We start from the raw sequence: 19,372 nt of genomic DNA on the forward strand, positions 1-19,372 counted from the left end.
TTTCACACCTCTCAGCGCCTTCAAGGTCTGTGAGGAGCCGGGAAGTGGAGGGAAGGTGGGGGCTGGTGCTCAGTCTGCAGAAAAAGTCCCAGAACTCAGTCAGTGGAGGTCACTGGGATTTAGTCTAAGATAAAAAAGAAAAGACCAGATGGGGACAGGAATCCAGTCTGAAGTCTGCGTGATGTATTGTTTCCCCCTCATTCCCACCCATCCATCCACCCACCCACCTAGCAATTCATTCACCCATCTACCCATTTGTCCATCTATCCAGTCATCTTTCTATCCACCTACCTATCCAACCATTCATCCACCTACCTATCCAAACATTCATCCATCCATCCATCCATCCATCCATCCCACCCTCCACCCACCCACTCACCCACCTACCTACCTACCAATCCATTTACCTATCCATCCATCCACCCATCCACTCACTCACCTATCACTTAATCCACCTACCTACCCATCTGCCCATCTTGCCTATCATCTGTTCAGCCACCCACCTCTCCAACCATTCATTCATCTATCTATCCATTCACCCACCCACCCACCTACCAGTCCATCTACCTATCTATCCATCCACATTCCCACTCACCCTCCTAGCATTTTACCATCTACCCATCTATCCACTCATCTGTTCATCCATTCACCTATTCAACCATTCACCTACCCACATGTTCATCCATTCATCCATCCATCCATCCATCCATCCATCCATCCATCCATCCATCCACACACCCACCAACCAGTCCATAGACCTATCCATCTATCCACCTATCCACCTGTTCATCAGTCCATCCCTTTATTCTAGAATGAGTTTAGATGGTTCATGGTTGGACATATTTTAAACTAGAGGCCCGGTGCACAAAATTCATGCACTGGGGGAGGGTGTCCCTCAGTCCAGCCTGCACCCTTTCCAATCTGGGACCCCTCAAGGGAAGTCCAGCTGCCCATTTAGGTGGGATTGGGCCTAAATGGGCAGTTGGACATCCCTCTCACAATCTAGGACTGCTGGCTCCCAACTGCTTGCCTGCCTACCTGCCTGATTGCCCCTAACCACTTCTGCCTGCCAGCCTGATCACCCCCTAACCACTCCCCTGCCAGCCTGATCAACGCCTAACTGCTCCCTGCCAGCCCGATTGCCCCTAACTGCCCTCCCATGTTGGCCTGGTCACCCCAAACTGCCCTCCCTTGCCGGCCTGGTCACCCCCAACTGTCCTCCACTACAAGCCTGGTCACCCCTAACTGTCCTTCCCTGCCAGCCTGGTTGCCCCCTAACTGCCCTCCCCTGCTGGCCTGGTCACCCCTAACTTCCCTCCCCTGCCGGCCTGGTTGCTCCCTAACTGCCCTTCCCTGCAGGCCTGGTCTCCCCCAACTGCCCTCCCCTGCAGGCCTGGTTCCCTCCAACTGCCCTCCCCTGCAGGCCTGATCACTCACAACTGCTCTCCCTTTCAGGCCTGGTCCACCCCCTGCAGGCCTGTGTCATCCCCCCAACTGTCCACCCTGCAGGCCTGGTCGCCTCCAACTGTCTACCCCTGCCGGCCATCTTGTGGCGGACATCTTGTGTCCACATGGGGGCGGCCATCTTTGACCACATGGGGGTGGCCATCTTGTGTGTTGGAGTGATGGCCAATTTGCATATTACCTCTTTCTTATATAGGATTATATAGGATAGTTACCTATAACATATAGAAAGTTATACTAGTTTTTCATATAGAGTTTGATTTTAAAATAAATGTATTTAAACAAACAAAAGAGTCAACTTAAAATAGGAAACAAATAATTCTATGGGTTGTACAGGGTCATGACCAAAATTAGGAAGGTGGTACTTGCGTGACTGGCATTTGGAATCTACGGCTTTAGAACTTTGCCTGCAAGAGCACATGCTCTAGAGCCCCTCAAGCCTGGATTCACAGTGACTGTGCTGCTTCTGAGGTGTATGACCGTGCACAACTGACTTCCTCTCCCCAGGCCTCAGCTTCCTCACCTTCAAGGTGGGGATGCTAACAACCCCTATCTTTGGGATTGTTTCACGATGTACTGAACTGAGGCACGTGTCAGCATACACCCAGCACATACACCCATACACACTAAGCACTCTGTAGATGGAAGTGATGCTTAATCTTATTGTTTACACACTGGCTTCCTTCAAGGCACTCTCTGGCTGCCCTGCCCAGGGGGACCTTGCGTGGGTTGAGATAAACAAGCTACACGAGTGTTCTGCTTGGCTTTGGTTTAACAAGTGATGTGGTCATTGTCCTTCCTGAGGGGCGAGCCTCCCTCTTACTGGGTTTGACTGGAGCTCACACCAGCCTCTAATCCTCTATGTAATGGGCCCACGCCAGCCTCCGACCCTCTGTGTAACAGGCTCTCCTCCTCTCTTCTCTCCCCACAGACACACTGTCAGTACCGCGCTGGTCCCCGCAGATCTCTCGCAGAGACCTTAGCAACTCCATCAAGCACAGGTAGGCTGGATTCCTACCTCCCAGCATGGTGAAGGCTGGGCACTGTGGCCCCTGTGGTGGGGAGAGGCTGGGCACATGTCACTCCAGCTGCTATGTCACCATGCTGCTCTCTCATGGGCCAGGCTAAACCTCAGCGTGATGGCCAGGGACTGAGATGTCTGCGTCTTATTAACCCGGCCCTTATAAAATTAGCACATAATGGTTTAAAGCCAGGGCTTTGGAGTTTGACTGACCTGTGCTCCAATCCCAGATAGTAAAGCTTTGCAGCCTTATTTTTTTTTTAATATATTTTTTATTGATTTTTTACAGAGAGGAAGGAAGAGGGATAGAGAGTTAGAAACATCGATGAGAGAGAAACATTGATCAGCTGCCTCCTACACACCCCCTACTGGGGATGTGCCCGCAACCAAGGTACATGCCCTTGACCGGAATCGAACCTGGGACCCTTGAGTCCACAGGCCGACGCTCTATCCACTGAGCCAAACCAGCTAGGGCAAGCTTTGCAGCCTTGAGGAAGTTACGTAACCTCTCTGAGGCTCAATTTTCTCCTCAGATAATTCTGCCTACCCACAGGTTGGTTGTGAGGATTAAATGAGATAATATATTAAAGTGCTAAGCAAAGTTCCTGGCATATAATAACCACTTAATAACTGGAATCCTTGTCAAAATGAATGCTTTACATCCTAATTTTGGGTCTCCCCACTCAGAATGGATGGTCACTTCTTCTGAGGTGTCAGTCAGTACAGAGCTCCAGCCGTGTTGAGTACATGGGGCCACCTCTGCAGGAACACAGAGGGAGATTTGTAACTACCAGTCATCCCTTATAAGAAGTTCTTTACTTTCCACAGGTTAGCTCGTTATCCTCACAGTCTCCTCAAAAACACAGTGGGGTAAATGGCAAAAGTGTGGTCATGTCCATTTGACAGATTGGAAAGCTGAGGCCCTGGACGATTCAGTGATGGATCTACAGGCTAGCTGACCTCAGCACTTTGTGTTCTTTGAACACTGCTGCTGAGAGGTTTCTTTGCACCAAGGCCTCCGTGAATGGGCTGAGGGACTGGTTCACTCATTCATGGATTCTTTCCACTCGTATTTGTAGAGAATTTCTGTGCCATGGCTGCAGCACTGAGAGAGATGTAGACCTGCGCCCTTGAGGATCTCATGGTCTGGTGGAGGGTTAGACAGCTAACAGACCAGGACAGGAGGGAGAGATTAGGGCTATGGGTGTGGAGGGCAGACGCATCACCATAGCTGGGTGAGGCGGCATGAGCATGCTGTCCCGGAAAGGCATCTCATCAACAGTTCTTGAAAGAAATATGTTGACAGGACACTTGTTAAGTCTCAAATGAGAAAGTGGTGGAGGAAGTGGTGAGAAACGTGATAGACACATCAATGGTCAGGCAGTGAGATGCAGAGAGAAAGGCATCAAGGAGGGGCCTATTTTTTGTTTCTTTCCTCTGCACTGCCCCTAGGCTCAGCTCCACCCCTGTATTGGCCTCACCCCTGGCTAAGCAACACCCCCTGACTCAGTTCTCCGCCCTGGATTGGCCATGTTCTTGGCTCAGTTCCACTCGCTGGCTCAGTGCCTGCTATCTCTTGGAGAAGAAAGTACCCTGGCCCCAATGGGCTGGAAATGGAGGGATGCACCTCCATTCCTGCTGGTTCACCGCTGTATATCAGAGGCCTCCAAACTGCCTTGGTTGCAGCAAGTGGTGGTGGTTGGGGAGGGAGAGGAGCTGAGGTTCTGAAAGGCTTTCCTTTTAGGGGACTCTCCTGTAGTTGGTGGATTCAGCTTGTTGGGGCGTGGTCCCCTCTTGAAGCTTCCCAGGTGATGTGGCTAGCATTGATGGGGACTGGCTTAGCACAGTGGTCGGCAAGCTGTGGCTCGCGACCCACATGCGGCTCAAGAGCCGCAGTTTGCCGCTCTGTTGACTAATGAGTTTGCCAACCACTGGCTTAGCAGGACTTCCCGGAGGCCTCATCTTGCTTTGGAGGCTACAAGGACAGTTCCAGCCCCTTCCATAACTCTGCCCTAGACTGAACTTGGCACATAGTAGGACATCAGGCAACATTTGCTGAATGACTGATTGACTGTTTAGGAATGATCAGGTAATACAATCACAACCCAATTAATTGAGGGCTCACTATGTGTCAGGTGCTGTGTGAAAGCCCTGACATTATTCATGACCTTGTTTAATCCTCCAGATGACCTATGAGGTCGATACTGTTATTATCCCACTTTACAGATGAGGAAACTGAGGCTCCAGGGGCTTAAGCAAGTTGATTAAATCACATGTTGGAAGAAGCAGGACTTCAATCAAGTGCCAGCCTGGAGGTCTTACCTTTAAGGGGTTCATCCTGATAGAGACAGGTCAGTCGGGTCGCCATCACCCTAACCTTGACCATTTTCTGTCGCTTTTCCACAGGTTTTCCACCAAGTACTGGATGTCTCAGACGTGCACAGTTTGTGGGAAAGGGATGCTTTTTGGCCTCAAGTGTAAAAATTGCAAGTAAGTGGCTGTACCTGGAAGCATCTTTTCACGGTGCCTGGTGTCAGCCAGCGCTTCCTTGGACCCTGAAATGGCTGATGGGAGTTTGGTTTCTTGACTTTCAGTTGAATTGCTTGCTCCGTTTTTTGGAAATCAGTCTTAAATGAACCTGTATATTTGGGGAAGGGCTCAAGGGAAGCAGTTCTGAAAGAGAACCCAAGCTGATGGGCGGTGCTAGAAATAAATGCATAGTGCTGTCTGCTGAGGTGTGGGGGCACCTGCAGCTCCATAGCATTGAAGGTCAGGGTTGGCAAACTTTTTCCAGAGCTGATCAGATAGTAAATATTCTAGGCTTTGCGTCTAGGCCAGTGGTCGGCAAACTGCGGCTCACGAACCACATACGGCTCGCGAGCCGCGGTTTGCCGTTCTGTTGACTAATGAGTTTGCCGACCACTGACCTAGACTCTCGATTCCAATAATTACAGGCTGTTGTTGTTCCTTGTGATTAAGCCCCTTCCCAGTGGTCGGCAAACTCATTAGTCAACAGAGCGGCAAACCGTGGCTCGCAAGCCAAATGTGGCTCGCGAGCCGCAGTTTGCCGACCACTGGTCTAGGCCATAGTGTCTCTTTTACAACTACTCGGCTCTGCCATGTAGCTCAAAAGCAGTCAGAGACAGTATCCAAATTGGCATGACACATTTATATATTTCCATAAAACTTTATTTGCATAAATATTCTGACAGCTGGCTTGGGCCCCCTTGGCTGTAGTTTACCAATCCTTGAGTTAGACTTTGTGAAGTCTTTTTCTCCTTTATTGTTTCTCCTCTCAGCAGGGGCAGTGGGGTGTGTGTGTGTGTGTGTGTGTGTGATGATTCTCCCCATTTTACAGATGTGAAAACTGAGTCTTGGCAAGGATAAATCTCCTGCCTGAAGTCACACAGCCAGGAAGTGGCAATCAGGACTTAAACCCTGGCACCTAACTTTTCTGTGGCATCATGTTGGTCCCGAGTTCCCCCCCACCCCACGTCCACACATACGTTCCAGGTCATGGCTGGCAAAAGGTGGGGAAGCTGTAGAAAAGCTATGGTGCCCAATGTGGGCTCTTGAGTCAGACTAAGATGGGCTTACATTCTGGCTCTCTTACTTTCTAGCTGTGTGACCTTGGGCTGTAGTTTGCCAATTCCTGAGTTAAACTTTGTGAAGTCTTTTTCTCCTTATTGTTTCTCCTCTGAGCGGGGGTGGGGGGGGGGGGGAGGTGATTCCCCCCATTTCTGTTTCTAGTATTTTCATTTGCATGAGAGGAATAATCATCATACCTGCCTAATGTGGCAGTGAGCATTCAAGAAATCAGCACTGAAGGACAGCCTGGTGCGGTGGCAGGCTCAGGCTTCTGTCAGAGGTCACACATGCCTCTCTGCCTGGCCTCCCTCTCTCCTTCCGTAAATGTGTATCAAATACCCACTCTGGTCCAATGACTGTAAAACAGTCAATAACATTCAACTGTATCAAAGAATTACAAATGAATATACATCTGACTGCTGATGGGAGCCACTTATATTAAAAGATGGCAGGAAACTGCCTGACTGGCATAGCTCAGTGGTTGAGTGTGGACCTATGAATAAGGAAGTCAGGGTTCAATTCCCTGTCAGGGCACATGCCCGGGTTGCAGGCTCGATCCCCAGTAGGGGGTGTGCAGGAGGCAGCCAGTCAATGATTCTCTCTCATCATTGATGTTTCTATCTCTCTCCCTCTCCCTTCCTCTCTGAAATCAATAAGAGTATATCTATCTAATAAAGAGGGAATATGCTAATTGACCCTCACACTGTCGCAAAGATGGTGGCGCCCACAGCCATAAGAAGGGAATATGCTAATTGACTGTCCTGCCCTCAAAGATGGCAGTGCCCACAGCCAGTAAGGAGGGGGTATGCTAATTGACTGCCACGCCCTCAAAGATGGTGGCGCCCACAGCCACAAGATGGTGGCACCCAGTCCCCTCAGCCCCACCGGGGTGGCAGGCGGGCACGGCCACTCCGTGCACCTGCCTTCAGAGTCTCCCAGTCCCCTCAGCCCCCCAGCTGCCCAGGGCCACCCGAGACTCAGGTAACCAGGGCCGGCCGAGGCTTGCACTGCTGGCAGTGGCAGCAGCAGCAGAGGTGTGATGGGGTGTCGCCTCCTGACCTTGAGAGCTCCTGGACTATGAGAGGGGGCAGGCCGGGCTGAGGGACCCCCCTCCAGTGCATGAATTTTCATGCATTGGGCCTCTAGTGTGTGTGTGTGTGTGTTGTGTGTGTGTGTGTGTGTGTTTGTGTGTGTGTGTATGGAAAAAAAAAAGATGGCAGGAAACATTCTTCCTCTGTAGCCTTGTCTGTCCCAGGCTGCAAACTCTCATTTGGGCTCCTCCAGGCCCCCACCCCCCAGCCCTGCCTGGTGATGGAGGTGGGCTAGCCACAGGGGCCAGGGCTCCCTCTTCCTGCCAGCCTGGAGGTCTCACCTGAGTGATGAAGGGAAGGCTCCTGTCCCTTGTGGGAAGGATTAGTTAGTTCCAGCCCCTAAGGAGCCTTCAGCTCCATGGACATAGGGAAGACAGACAGGACAGTAATTACCAAGCATTTGTGTTGGGAGGCCGCATGCCCACCTTGGCCCTCCACAGACCTAGGCTCTCAGGTGAGCTCTGAAGATTTTGGCCCCTGGTCTTTCCCACTCCGAGAGGCACAAGGCCAGGCCCTGGAGTCCAACCGGATGGCTGTCTGATTTCCCCTGAACACCAGCTGCTCCCGGGCTGTGCGCAGTCACACCGTGTTCTGTGGGGGACAAGGCAGCTTTCACAGCCTCGCACCTGCGGTGTGGAGGCTTTGAAGTCAGGTAATTAGGTGACAGGGACACAGCCAGGAGTCGGAGAGGCTGAGGCTTCCTGAGCCGGTTTAATTTTCGGCACTGGATGCAGAACTCAGAGGCGGCCCATGCTTCTGTCCTCTGTTCAAGAAGTAATGAGCAAAGGCTCAGAGCCTGCCAAGGGTTGGGGTGGGGGTACTGGGGGAAGTATGAGGATCTGGGGGAGGGCTGGCTGCTAGAAGCACAGACTTTGGAAGCAGCCAGAACCGAGTTTGAGTCCCAGCTCCATCGCCCAACTCCCTGTATGAGCCAGAGCAAGACACTTGCCATCTGGGAGCTTAGTTTCCTTATCTGTAAAGTGGACGCACTAGGAGCACCCACCACAGGACTGTTGGGAGGAGTCAGTGACATGTCCTTGCCCCCAAGTTACGAGGTTTTATTACAGAACTTTCTCCTCACTCACCTTTTGCAAAAGTGATGCCTGGTGTGAGCATGGCAGAATTCAAGCCACGCCATGCTCCACTGTGCCACGGGCACCAGTTTGCTGAGCCCTTAGGAAACCTGCCTCGGTGGGAAGCAGACTGTGTCGCTGCTGCAAGGTCTGGCACGCTCGGGAATCCTGACATGTCCCTGTGTGACTACAGCAGGGTGAGCGCTCTCTCCAGTTTGGAGCGGTGAGCCCACATCACAGGTATCGCAGTTGAAATTTGAATGTGTTCTTCTGTGACTAAAACCCTGCCACTTTTGCATTAAGAACAGCGAGGATGGGAGGTCATTGGTATTTGTTTTCAAAGGTAGCGAAGTTTTGGACACACTTATGGGCAAGATAGAAGGGTTGGATGAGGGTCAGAGACAGGTATCACACAGACCCCACTGTCCAGGAGTTTAGGGGAGACACAGCTGTTGAGAAATGAATTTCAGTGAAACAGAAGTGCACGATAAAGACAGTAACCAGTGGAATTTCAGAGAGGTGGCACCGAGACTGGGGTGGGGGGGCAGCTTCTTAGAAAAAATGAGCAGAACCATTTGTTCATTTACTCATGAGATTTTTATTATTTTTAAAATCTGAGATAAATAAGGTAACATGCTCAGCCTACTACTTGGCCCATGATAAGACCTTAATAAACAAAAGTGAATACAGTGACTAATGTTATGAATTAATTTTGGGGTACCCCTCCACCCAGGAAGCCAGGAGACTCCTGAGTGTCTCACCCCCTTCCCTCCTGCTTCTGTGTCACGCCCACTTCCTCCGGAATTATCATCAGCTTTCTTGTTGGCGTTCTGAATAGAGAGATTAATGAACTAATAGGAAATTATGCTCAGAAAGCAATTTGCAGTTATCTAAATCGAGGCGTTTTCATCAAATAGGTTCATGAGCGCGGAGTGGAGTTCCATTCTAAGTGGTCGGATGTCAGCACAATTGAGTATTGTCTGATAATGTGGGTTCAGCTGGCTGAAGTTCGCCTTTGCAAGAAGGTGCTGATGGGTTCCCCAGCCTTGATCATGTTATCTGCCTCTTTCCTCTGTGGGCAGCTGAGGCCTGGGACCTCTCCTCTCATCTGCATTTCAAGACGGGACTTGGGTAGCTGTACTCTAGAAAGAAAGAGTTGGAACCAAGGTGCTTTTTTTTCTGCATGGGCTGGAGCATGGGAGGCAGGGGGTGTCTTCTAGAACCTCCATAAATCACTTGTAGGAATACCCATCTCAGGATCTGCTTCTAGGGAGCCTCACTCAGTAAGACAGCATCAGAGTCCAGAGTTGGCAGCCAGAGAGAGCTGGGTTCAGATTCTGGGTGACTCTGGAAAAGTTTCTAAACCTCTCTGATGGAAAACGAGGCTCATGCATACATTCATTCAAAGTGATAAGACATGTACTGGTAAGTAACCCAGGCACATTAATCACTTGAGGATTCCTTCAAATCAGAATCTTTAAATAAGTTGTTCAGCATTTTCTTCATTGCAGAAATGGATTTTCTATTAATACTAGAGGCCCGGTGCACGAAATTTGTGCACGGGAGGGTATCCCTCAGCCCAGCCTGCACCCTCTCCAGTCTGGGACCCCTCGAGGGCAGTCGGACATCCCTCTCACAATCCAGGATTGCTGGCTCCCAATTGCTCGCCTGCCTGCCTGCCTGATTGCCCCTAACCACTTTTGCCTGCCAGCCTGATCACCTAACATCTCCCCTGTCAGCCTGATTGATGCCTAACTGCTCTCTTGCTGGCCCTATTGCCCTTAACTGCCCTCCCCTGCTGGCCTGGTTGCCCCCAACTGCCCTCCCCTGCAGGCCTGGTTGCCCCCAACTGCCCTCCCCTGCAGGCCTGGTCCCCCCCCAACTGCCCTCCTCTGCAGGCCTTGTCCCTCCCAACTGCCCTCCCCTGCAGGCCTGGTCCCCCCCAACTGCCTTCCCCTTCAGTCCTGATCGCTCCCAACTGACCTCCCCTGCTGGCCCGGTCACCCCTAACTGCCCTCCCCTGCAGGCCTGGTCCCTCCCAACTGCCCTCCCTTGCTGGCCTGATCACCCACAACTTCCCTCCCCTGCTGGCCATCTTGTGTCCACATGGGGGTGGCCATCTTTGACCACATGGGGGCGGCCATCTTGTGTGTTGGAGTGACGGTCAATTTGCATATTACTTTATTATATAGGATAAAGTATAAACAACGAAACAAAAACCATATCGCCTCTGTGGGTTGAAGCAAGGTCAATGGTCTGGAAAATCTAGCTTATTTCCTACTTCTCTGTAGTTCTCGTTCTCTGTTTTTCTTTGGGTATTTTCTGAACCGGTCACCGTAGGAGACAAATTGAAGGGTTTATATCTGTGTTTCTCAACTGGGCACCGTTGCCATTTGGGGCCAGGTAATTCTTTGTCTAGGGATCTCTTGTGGATGTTTCAAAGAATTGCTGGCCTTCACCCACTAGATGCCAGTAGCCCCCCAACTCTACCCTCAGTTGTGACAACCAAAAATGTCTCCAGACATTGATAATGTTCCTGGGGTGAGGGAGGAAGGCAGCAAAATTGCCCTTGGTGGGCAAGCACTGGTTATGTAGTAAATCACTCATTCCCAACCCCTGGGACTGGGGTATGCTTTGTTCCATTTCAGAGTGCTAGCATTATAGTGCTATTTCTTTCTTTCTTTTCTTTTCTTTTTTTTTTTTTTAAAGATCTTGTGCTTTAAAATATATATTTTTATAGCTTTCATAGAGGAAGGGAGAGAGAGAGAGAAATATCAATGATGAGAGAGAATCATTGATCGGCTGCCTCCTGCACCCCCCACTGGGGATCAAGCCCGCAACCCAGGCATGCGTGCTGACCAGGAATCAAACTGTGACCTCCTGGTTTATAAGTCAACACTCAACCACTGAGCAGCACTGGCTAGGCTAAGTGCTATTTCTAAAATAATCAGCAGGTTATATAGCAATCAAGCATTCTGATTTGTCTGGGTTGAGCACTCAAGGCCCATGTCCCAGCTGACCCAGGTTCTCTGGAGGCAGGTCCATGCTAATGGAAACATTTCATGTGTTCCCACTAAGGTCACTGCGCACTTCATAAGCATCTCCCTAGAAAGGTAGAGAGTGGCATTTGGAACCCGAGTTAACCAGCACTAGATTTTCCATTTGTCCCAGTGGGGCTTTAATGCACTTTCTACAAGCCCCCTCTCCCCCTGCCTGCAGTAGCCTGGCTGGACATGCTTGTGTTTCTTTCTCTTCCTGAAAGCTGTCAGTTTTACTAATTTTTGTTTAAGTCAGCCATGTAGTCCTTTATCCAGTTTTGCTCTCTTAATGGATCTTTTCACTTGGATTTCATGTGTTTGTTGGTTCCCTTCGTGCCCTGTATATCCCCCTAGCCTGTGTTCTCGCTTCAAATACAATGTTTTGTCTGTGATGAGGAGATAAAAGTGTGAAGTAGGCCATGGTTGGTTAGAGCCATTGGGTGCACTAATTTTCTCAGCTGTTGAAAAGCTGGGGTGATGATGAGCGCCGATGTTGCAGCTGCTGTGAATTTCCTGGAAGCTTCAGGTACTTGTACAACAGGCAGGACATTGGCAGGATATAATTATGAGCGTGTATTTCAGAGATCACCAGCTTGAAGCCTGAATTCACTTTTCCATTAATAGAAACACTTCAGTTTTTGCCATAATCAGAGTGGGAATTAATGGTCCCTTATATGCATTTTTACTATTATAAGCAAAAATGTGGGACTAATTACAGTTGTGTGAGGGATGATTATAACTTTACTGGGGGCTGAGGTGGGGGTTGAATGTGATGATGATGATGGTGGTGATGATGATGATGGTAGTGGTGGTGGTGATAATGATGGTGGTGGTGGTGATAATGATGGTGGTGGTGGTGATGGTGATGGTAGTAATGATGATGATGGTAGTGGTGGTGATAATGGTGGTGGTGGTGATGGTGGTGGTGGTGGTGATGGTGATAGTGATGATGGTGATGGTGGTGGTGATGATGGTGATGGTGGTAGTGGTGATGATTATGGTGGTGATTATGGTGGTGGTGATTATGATGGTGGTGATGATGGTGATGGTGGTGGTGATGATTATGGTGGTGATGATGGTGATGGTGGTAGTGGTGATGATGATGGTCATGATGATGGTGATGGTGGTGGTAGTGATGATGGTGGTGGTGATGATGATGGTGATGGTGATGATGATAGTGGTAGTGGTGATGTTAGTGATGGTGGTGGTGATGATGGTGATGATCATATTATATATTGAGGACTTACTAAGTGCCAGACATTTTGCTAAAAACATACATGATTTCATTTAATCCTTGCAACAACCATGGAAGATAAGGTCTGTTATTATCCCCATTTTACAGTTGAGGAAACAGAGATCTTTAGGATTAAATAGCTGACCCAAATTCCCATGGTGAGTGGATCTGCTCTTCAAACTTACATACAATCCTTCTGATTCAAGAACCTGGACTCCTAACCACTCACATGAGCTAAGTGCTGGCCACACAGAAGGGCGGCAAAAATTCTCCCCCACTCTGCTCCTCCTTGAACAAAATAATCAAAACGGAATGTGAGACTCTGATCTCGACCTGACCCTGGACTGGAGCTATTTGTCTTTTTCTCATCCCTCCTGCCACTCTCTCCCATCAGCCTTTCTTGAATTGAAAGATGACAAATGGGTCTTCGTGTTCTGATAAACACCTCCAAGTCCTGGGAGCCATGACGACCCTGTGGCCACTCTCTCCTCTCTCGGGAAGTTGGGGGATGAAGAGGGTTGGAGGGGCATCCCCAGCAGCGAATAAACCTGTAGTTTGGGTACAGTGTCCTCTTAGGGAGAGAACAGTGCTGGGGGTTCCTGATAATTTTTCATTCAGCCCCTGGGGCCTGTGGTCTGATTTATATATTCACACTTCCTAGCACCATTCTCATTATGTTACTGGGGGTTTCTTTGTACGAGTTGAAGGCCAGAGAGTTCAACCCCACTGTGTTGTCAGCAGTGAGGAAAGGGGTGTTTTGATATCCTCCACTGAGAACATACGGAGATGTTTCTGGAAGCATTTGGCTCAAAGAAGAGACCGTAGGGGAACCAAACTGAGACAACTGCTGGGTCAGGCGATTCAGTGAAACAAAGCCCCAGGCACAGGGGGTCCTGATTTGGTTTCCTGATTCTGCAGGAAGTGTGAAGGAGCGCTGAGCGCAGTGACCTAGGGAAAGGGGGTAGGAAAGGTAGGAGGGGAACCTGGTGCCCTTTGCTGGTAAAGGTCCTGCCAGAGGGGCCTTTCCAAAATGCTTATCCAGCTTCCACCTTCCTGCTTACAAATCCTTCCTTGGTTCCCCTTGCTCTCAGAATGAAAATCCAGTCTCCTGCCCCATCCTTGCTTACCTCGCCTTCCTCCCTTCCCATGACCCCTCTTCATGCCCACAGGGGAAGGAGAGCTCTCCACCATCCCCACAAGAAAAAGCAAGGAAGGAAATGCCATGTGGGGGAGGAGAGAGGGCGGGGAGAAGGGATGCAGAGAGGGACATTTTTGCATTTCACCATCTTCAAGGGAAATGAGTATAAGAAACAGATATCATTTTTCAAACACAAATTGTGACAGAGACTATCAGTGCTCCTACATCGGTAGCATTGGACCCGGTTTCCATCTGTTGATCCTCCCTTGTTCTTCCCTCCTCTCTCTCCATCTCTCTGATACTGATCCAGTGTGTTATGCACCAGCCCCCAGACCAGGCACCGAGGCGGGCAGTGGAAACGGGAGCTACAAAGATGAGGAAGACCCAGATCCTGCCCTCCAGATAAATTCACATATTTAATTTTCAGACGGAGAGGATGTCTCATTTAGCCTGCAGCTCCTTTGGGGAATGAGATGTTCCGCGTAAGCAACTTTTCTGGACAACTGAAGCTTATTCTATTAGCCTTGAAAGTTAAAAAAACAAAACAAAACAAAAAAACGAACCATTTTCAATGAAAGTTTTAAGTCAATTTTCCCGGCTGGATGTGGGCATCCTGAGGGCACTCGGTGTGCTTCAGCTCTGAAAGCAGAAACACTGCCTGTTGGCTGCCTGCGTGGGCACTTACCTGGGCATTTTCTCGTGTGACCCTCGTCACAGTTTGTGCATGAGGACCCTGGGCCCCAGCGAAGCAGACGATGTCCCCTTGGTCTGCCAAGGGTAGAACCTCAGGTCAGGCTTAGGTCTGGAACCACAGTCAGCCGTTCCCACTAAGTCACGGTGCTCCTCTGGGCCCAGCTGGTGCACACGTTTGTCCCTGGTCATCAGCTGTGTGCTCCCCAGCTCCCCCTTTTCCTCCTTGTGGGACAGAGCACCTGGGAAGGAAATTCACCATCAAGGACTATGGGCTAAAGAGACACACGGGAGTGTGGTCAGAGGGCTTGGTTCTGGTGTGAGGGCTCTGGGACTGACCACTCTGGTGTTCTGATTTTTGCCTCTTGTAATAATCATCATGTCTTGGTTGGCCTCCCATGTTTCTACAGACTTTGAGACAAGGACTCAAGGGCAGATGGTTGGTTTATTGGAGAGAAGATCCCAGCCCACACCAGCAGGGGAGTGGGGGAGTGAGGGAAGGCAAAGCGGCCAGCACAGGTGCCTCAGAGGGCAGTTATGGGCAACTTGGTCCAGCCCTACCTTGACACACCCCTGAGTTGTCCTACCGAAGAGAGAGGAGAATGAGATATTCATCACCCAGCTCCCCATCATGCTATTTCCGGCTTCCTGCTTTTCAGCCAGCCCACCTTTCCAGCCAGAGAAGGTTGTCTGCGGAGGATCTTAGGGGCTGGCTGTACAAATTAGCAATGATGACAGTAACCACCTAGTAAAAAGGACAGGACCTGCTGCTGCAAGTATCTGTCCCAAGCACCTTATTTGTGTCATATGATTAGTCCTCACTGCAGCACCGTGAGGCAGGTGCTGTGATTGTCCCCACTTCACAGGTAAGGAAACTGAGGCTCAGAGCTGATCAGCCACTTGCCCAAGTTGTCACAGCAGGAAGTAGTGGTGTAAGGATTTGAAACCAGATTTATCTGTATACGACCTGGCCTTACCCCGCCCCCCTTGGGGGTGGGGGAGATGGTGTATTCTGTAAGAGAAGCTCCCAGACATCTCTCACCTGGGAAGGAGAATGTGCCCCTCTTACATGATGGTTCTTAAACTCTGGAATACACTTGCTGGAAATTCACATTCAGTTACTGAATCAGAACCTCAGAGGGCAAACCTTTGGGATCTGATTTGGGTGGAATCGTGCATATTTTTCACTGGAAAAATATGATTCTTCGTAAGTGGGACATAGTGTCTGCATTGTGCAACAGTTTGGCCTCGGTCCCGGTGCCCCCCGCCCTCCAGGGTCTATGTGGTTTCCTAGCTTGCGGACTTGATGAGCAGGTCCTGGATGTGTAGGCACTAATTCTGACATCTGGACCTCCATGGGAAGCGAAGAGCCTGAGCGTCAGAGCCGGTTCTTTTGGATGTTCTGCATGAGCCGCGGTTGTGCTCCCACGCCTAACTCTGCCTCTGAGGCTGAGGGACTTCACTCCACAGGCTGTTTGCTGCCACTGCAGTCCCCTGGCTTGAGACACTGTGGATGCTGCCAGTGACAGGACTTTCCCCTGGATGCTCACTCTGCTCGCTTCTACCACATATAAGCTCCCCTCTCTGTGTGGAACCTGCATGCCCCACCCTCCCGGCAGTGAAGGAGAGCTCCCATCACTGCCTTGGGTGGCTGTCTCCGACAGCGAGAGCCTTTAAGAAAAATTAGAGGCCACCACTGACGCAGGTATTCTCCCAGGGCAAGTCAGGTCATCTGTTTTTCCATCTGTAAGATGGAATGATGATAATGCCTATTTCATAAGGTTGTTATAAGGATCCAGTGGCATAATGTCTGTAAAATGTGTAGTACCATGGCTGTCAAATGAGTCTTCAAGTAAATGGTAGATGATTATTTGGATTGGAAGATGATGATGACAAAGATAAATACAGACTGATAGGGGGAAATGTCTTTATAGCATGAAGTGGGCACTGCTGAAGTGTATACCCTCTCTTGGGCCACCCAGGGCTGACCCGTGAGAATGGTATGGTAGCAGACTCTCTCCGGAGTTAATTTCTTGGCTGCCAATGATAATATCTTTTCAGTAGCTACCCCATCTCATCTTACAATTTGGTATCCATAGTACTCAGAGCTTTCTGAACCACGGGGGCATTCCATCCATCCACCCACCCACCAATCCATCTACCCATCCATCCACCCATCTACCCACCCATTGACCCATCTACCCATCCATCCACACACTCATCAGTTCATCTGCTCACCCATCCACCCACCCACCAATGGATACATGCATCCATCCATCCTGCTTTTGCTCTATATACCCATCCACCCATGCATTCATTCATCCTTCTGTTCATCTGTGCATGCATCATACATGCATGCATCCATCCATCCATCTACCCATGCATCCATTCATCATCTGCCCATCTGCGCATCCATTCATCCATCCACCCACCCATCCACACACTCATTGATCCATCTACTCACTCACCCACCCAGCGATCCATCTATCCATCCACCCACCCATTGACCCATCTACCCATCCATCCACCTATCTACCCACCCATTGACCCATCTACCCATCCATCCACCTATCTACCCACCCATTGACCCATCTACCCATCCATCCACCCATCCACACACTCATAGATTCATCTACTCACCCATTCACCCACCCACCGATCCATCTACCCATCCATCTACCTATCTACCCATCTACCCATCCATCCACCCATCCACACACTCATCGATTCATCCACTCACCCATTCACCCACCCACCGATACATCTACCCATCCATCTACCTATCTACCCACCCATTGACCCATCTACCCATCCATCCACCCATCCACACACTCATTGATTCATCCACTCACCCATTCACCCACCCACCGATCCATCTATCCATCCACCCACCCATCCATAGACTCATCGATCCACCTACTCACTCATCCACCCACCAATCCATCTATCCATCCACCCACCCATTGACCCATCTACCCATCCATCCACCCATCCACACACTCATCGATCCATCTACCCACCCATCACTCCATCTACCCATCTGTCCACTCACTGTTGTGGCAAGGGAGCATCCCCGAAAGGTTTAGTAGGGGAGAACTCCCCAGTAAGCCAGTAGAGTCACATGCAGGCTACACTCAGAGAGGGGGAGCTTATGTGGTAGAAGCGAGCAGAGTGAGCATCCAGGGGAAACTTCTGGTCACTGGCAGTGTCCACAGTAGTCTCAAGCCAGGTGACTGGAGTGGCGGCAAACAGCCTCTGGAGTGGAAGTCCCTCAATGCTCCCAGCGTGACCTGTGTTGAATGGTCAAAGCTCTGAGTTCTTATAGCCCCTGAGGGGTGGAGATCCCACTCATATCGGAGTCCCGATGGAGCCTTTACCCAAGTGTCCAGACTTGTGGTTTTGGGTGTTCCTGTTCCTATTACACCCCATTACCTCAGTCTTGACATAGTGCTTGACATGACTATCACGGCTGACAGTGACTCCATATTGGTTTGTCAAAGGTGTTCAAAAAGTCCACTCTGCTTTTGCTCTGTATACCCATCCACCCATGCATTCATTCATCCTTCTGTTCATCTGTGCATGCATCATACATGCATGCATGCATCCATCCATCTACCCATTCATCCATTCATCATCTGCCCATCTGCGCATCCATTCATGCATCCATCAATCTATTTATCCATGATCTATGCATCTATGCACCCATGCATCCATTCATCATCCATCCATCTATGCATCCATCACTTTGTTTATCCATGCATCTATGCATCCATCCATCCTTCTCTCTCTTTCTCTCAGGTTAAAGTGCCACAACAAATGCACCAAAGAAGCCCCGCCCTGTCATCTCCTCATCATCCACCGAGGAGGTAAGTATTTAACACTTGCTGCCCAAGGACCAGCAGTGCTGGAATCAGCAGGGAGCTTGGTGCCTCCCTTGCTGACCCACGGAATTAGAATCTGCATTTCAGCAGCATCTGCAGCTGAGTCCTGTGCGCTTTGAGGTTGAGAAGTGCTGCTCTGGAGCAGCAGTTACAACTCAGATGCCTTCCAGGGCCAAGCAAGTGCCGTAAGAAAGACAAGCTGGCCAGATGGGGCCGTGCGAGGTGGAGAGAGAGCCCCGGCGCTGTCTAGGGAGACTAGCCACACCAGCCGCTCCTGAACCTATGCTGCAGCATTTCCCACCAAAGAAAAGCCCAACTCATTGTATGTGCTCTGTGCTTATTTTAAAATGTTAGCAACTTATTCAAAGTTTAAAAATTCTTGCTGGCCTCCTCCCTGCCACCCCCCATCTACAGGTTGGATAAAGCTAAGTCTCCAACTGGGGGTAGAGCCTTGCTAAGCGGGGGCTGAGCTCCTCCTCGTCCTCTCGCGAGCCCCCTCCCAGCCCCTGGCCCTGGTCAGTGCCTGCTCAGGGGAATCTGCCGGAACAAACCCAAGGGAAAGCTGAAGGAGGCGGCAAACAGCTGCCGAAAGTGCTGAGACATGTCCCAAAGCCAGCAGGCCGTTGGTTTTCAATGATCTTTGCTTTGGAAATTGCAAGTGAAGGGAAAGTCTTGATCTCTCTTCTCGTGCCCTGTCCCCCTGTCCCCCTGCCCCTCCTCCCTCCCACCCACATCCCAGTTAAGAGCCATCTGCTCCTTGAACAACTGTACGCACTCAGTGAGGCTGTTTTAAACCTGAATTCTCCTGTTCTTGAACTGTTGTGGTCAGCTTTGTTGGGGAAATCGCCTCCCACCGAATTCCCATCCGTAGCTGGTTCCTCTGGCTCCCGCCCCCCACGAGGAGACCAGCCCAGCCTGCTGGAGGGAGACGGCTCTCAGGGGCTGACATCTGAAGAAGGGCCCCCTCCCACCCACCTTCACAGCCGTGGGCCCCGCTTTGTACATGCGAAGCAAACAGAGCTTTCCAGAAGTTCACCAGATTTTTGCTGCCCCACCCCATCGTTAGTAGGAAGTTGGAAACAGTGGCGGTTTCTATGGTGATGGCTGCTCAGGCTAAGCAGAGAAATTAAATCCCTGGGTCAGTCCAAAGCTTT

The 19,372-nt window shown here is 50.3% G+C and overlaps 1 protein-coding gene across 1 annotated transcript in view; it reads left to right on the plus strand.

Annotated features, from left to right (window-relative positions):
- KSR2 (kinase suppressor of ras 2) overlaps window positions 1-19,372 on the plus strand; it is a 272,198-nt gene that overhangs the window by 198,819 nt on the left and 54,007 nt on the right. The window contains exons 6-8 of the mRNA XM_054712551.1: window positions 2,396-2,465; window positions 4,892-4,975; window positions 18,136-18,201. Of these exons, the coding sequence (XP_054568526.1) occupies window positions 2,396-2,465; window positions 4,892-4,975; window positions 18,136-18,201 (220 nt within the window). The remainder of the gene's footprint in view (window positions 1-2,395; window positions 2,466-4,891; window positions 4,976-18,135; window positions 18,202-19,372) is intronic.

Source organism: Eptesicus fuscus, chromosome 23 (assembly GCF_027574615.1).
Source record: "Eptesicus fuscus isolate TK198812 chromosome 23, DD_ASM_mEF_20220401, whole genome shotgun sequence".
NCBI classification, from domain to species: Eukaryota; Metazoa; Chordata; class Mammalia; order Chiroptera; family Vespertilionidae; genus Eptesicus; species Eptesicus fuscus.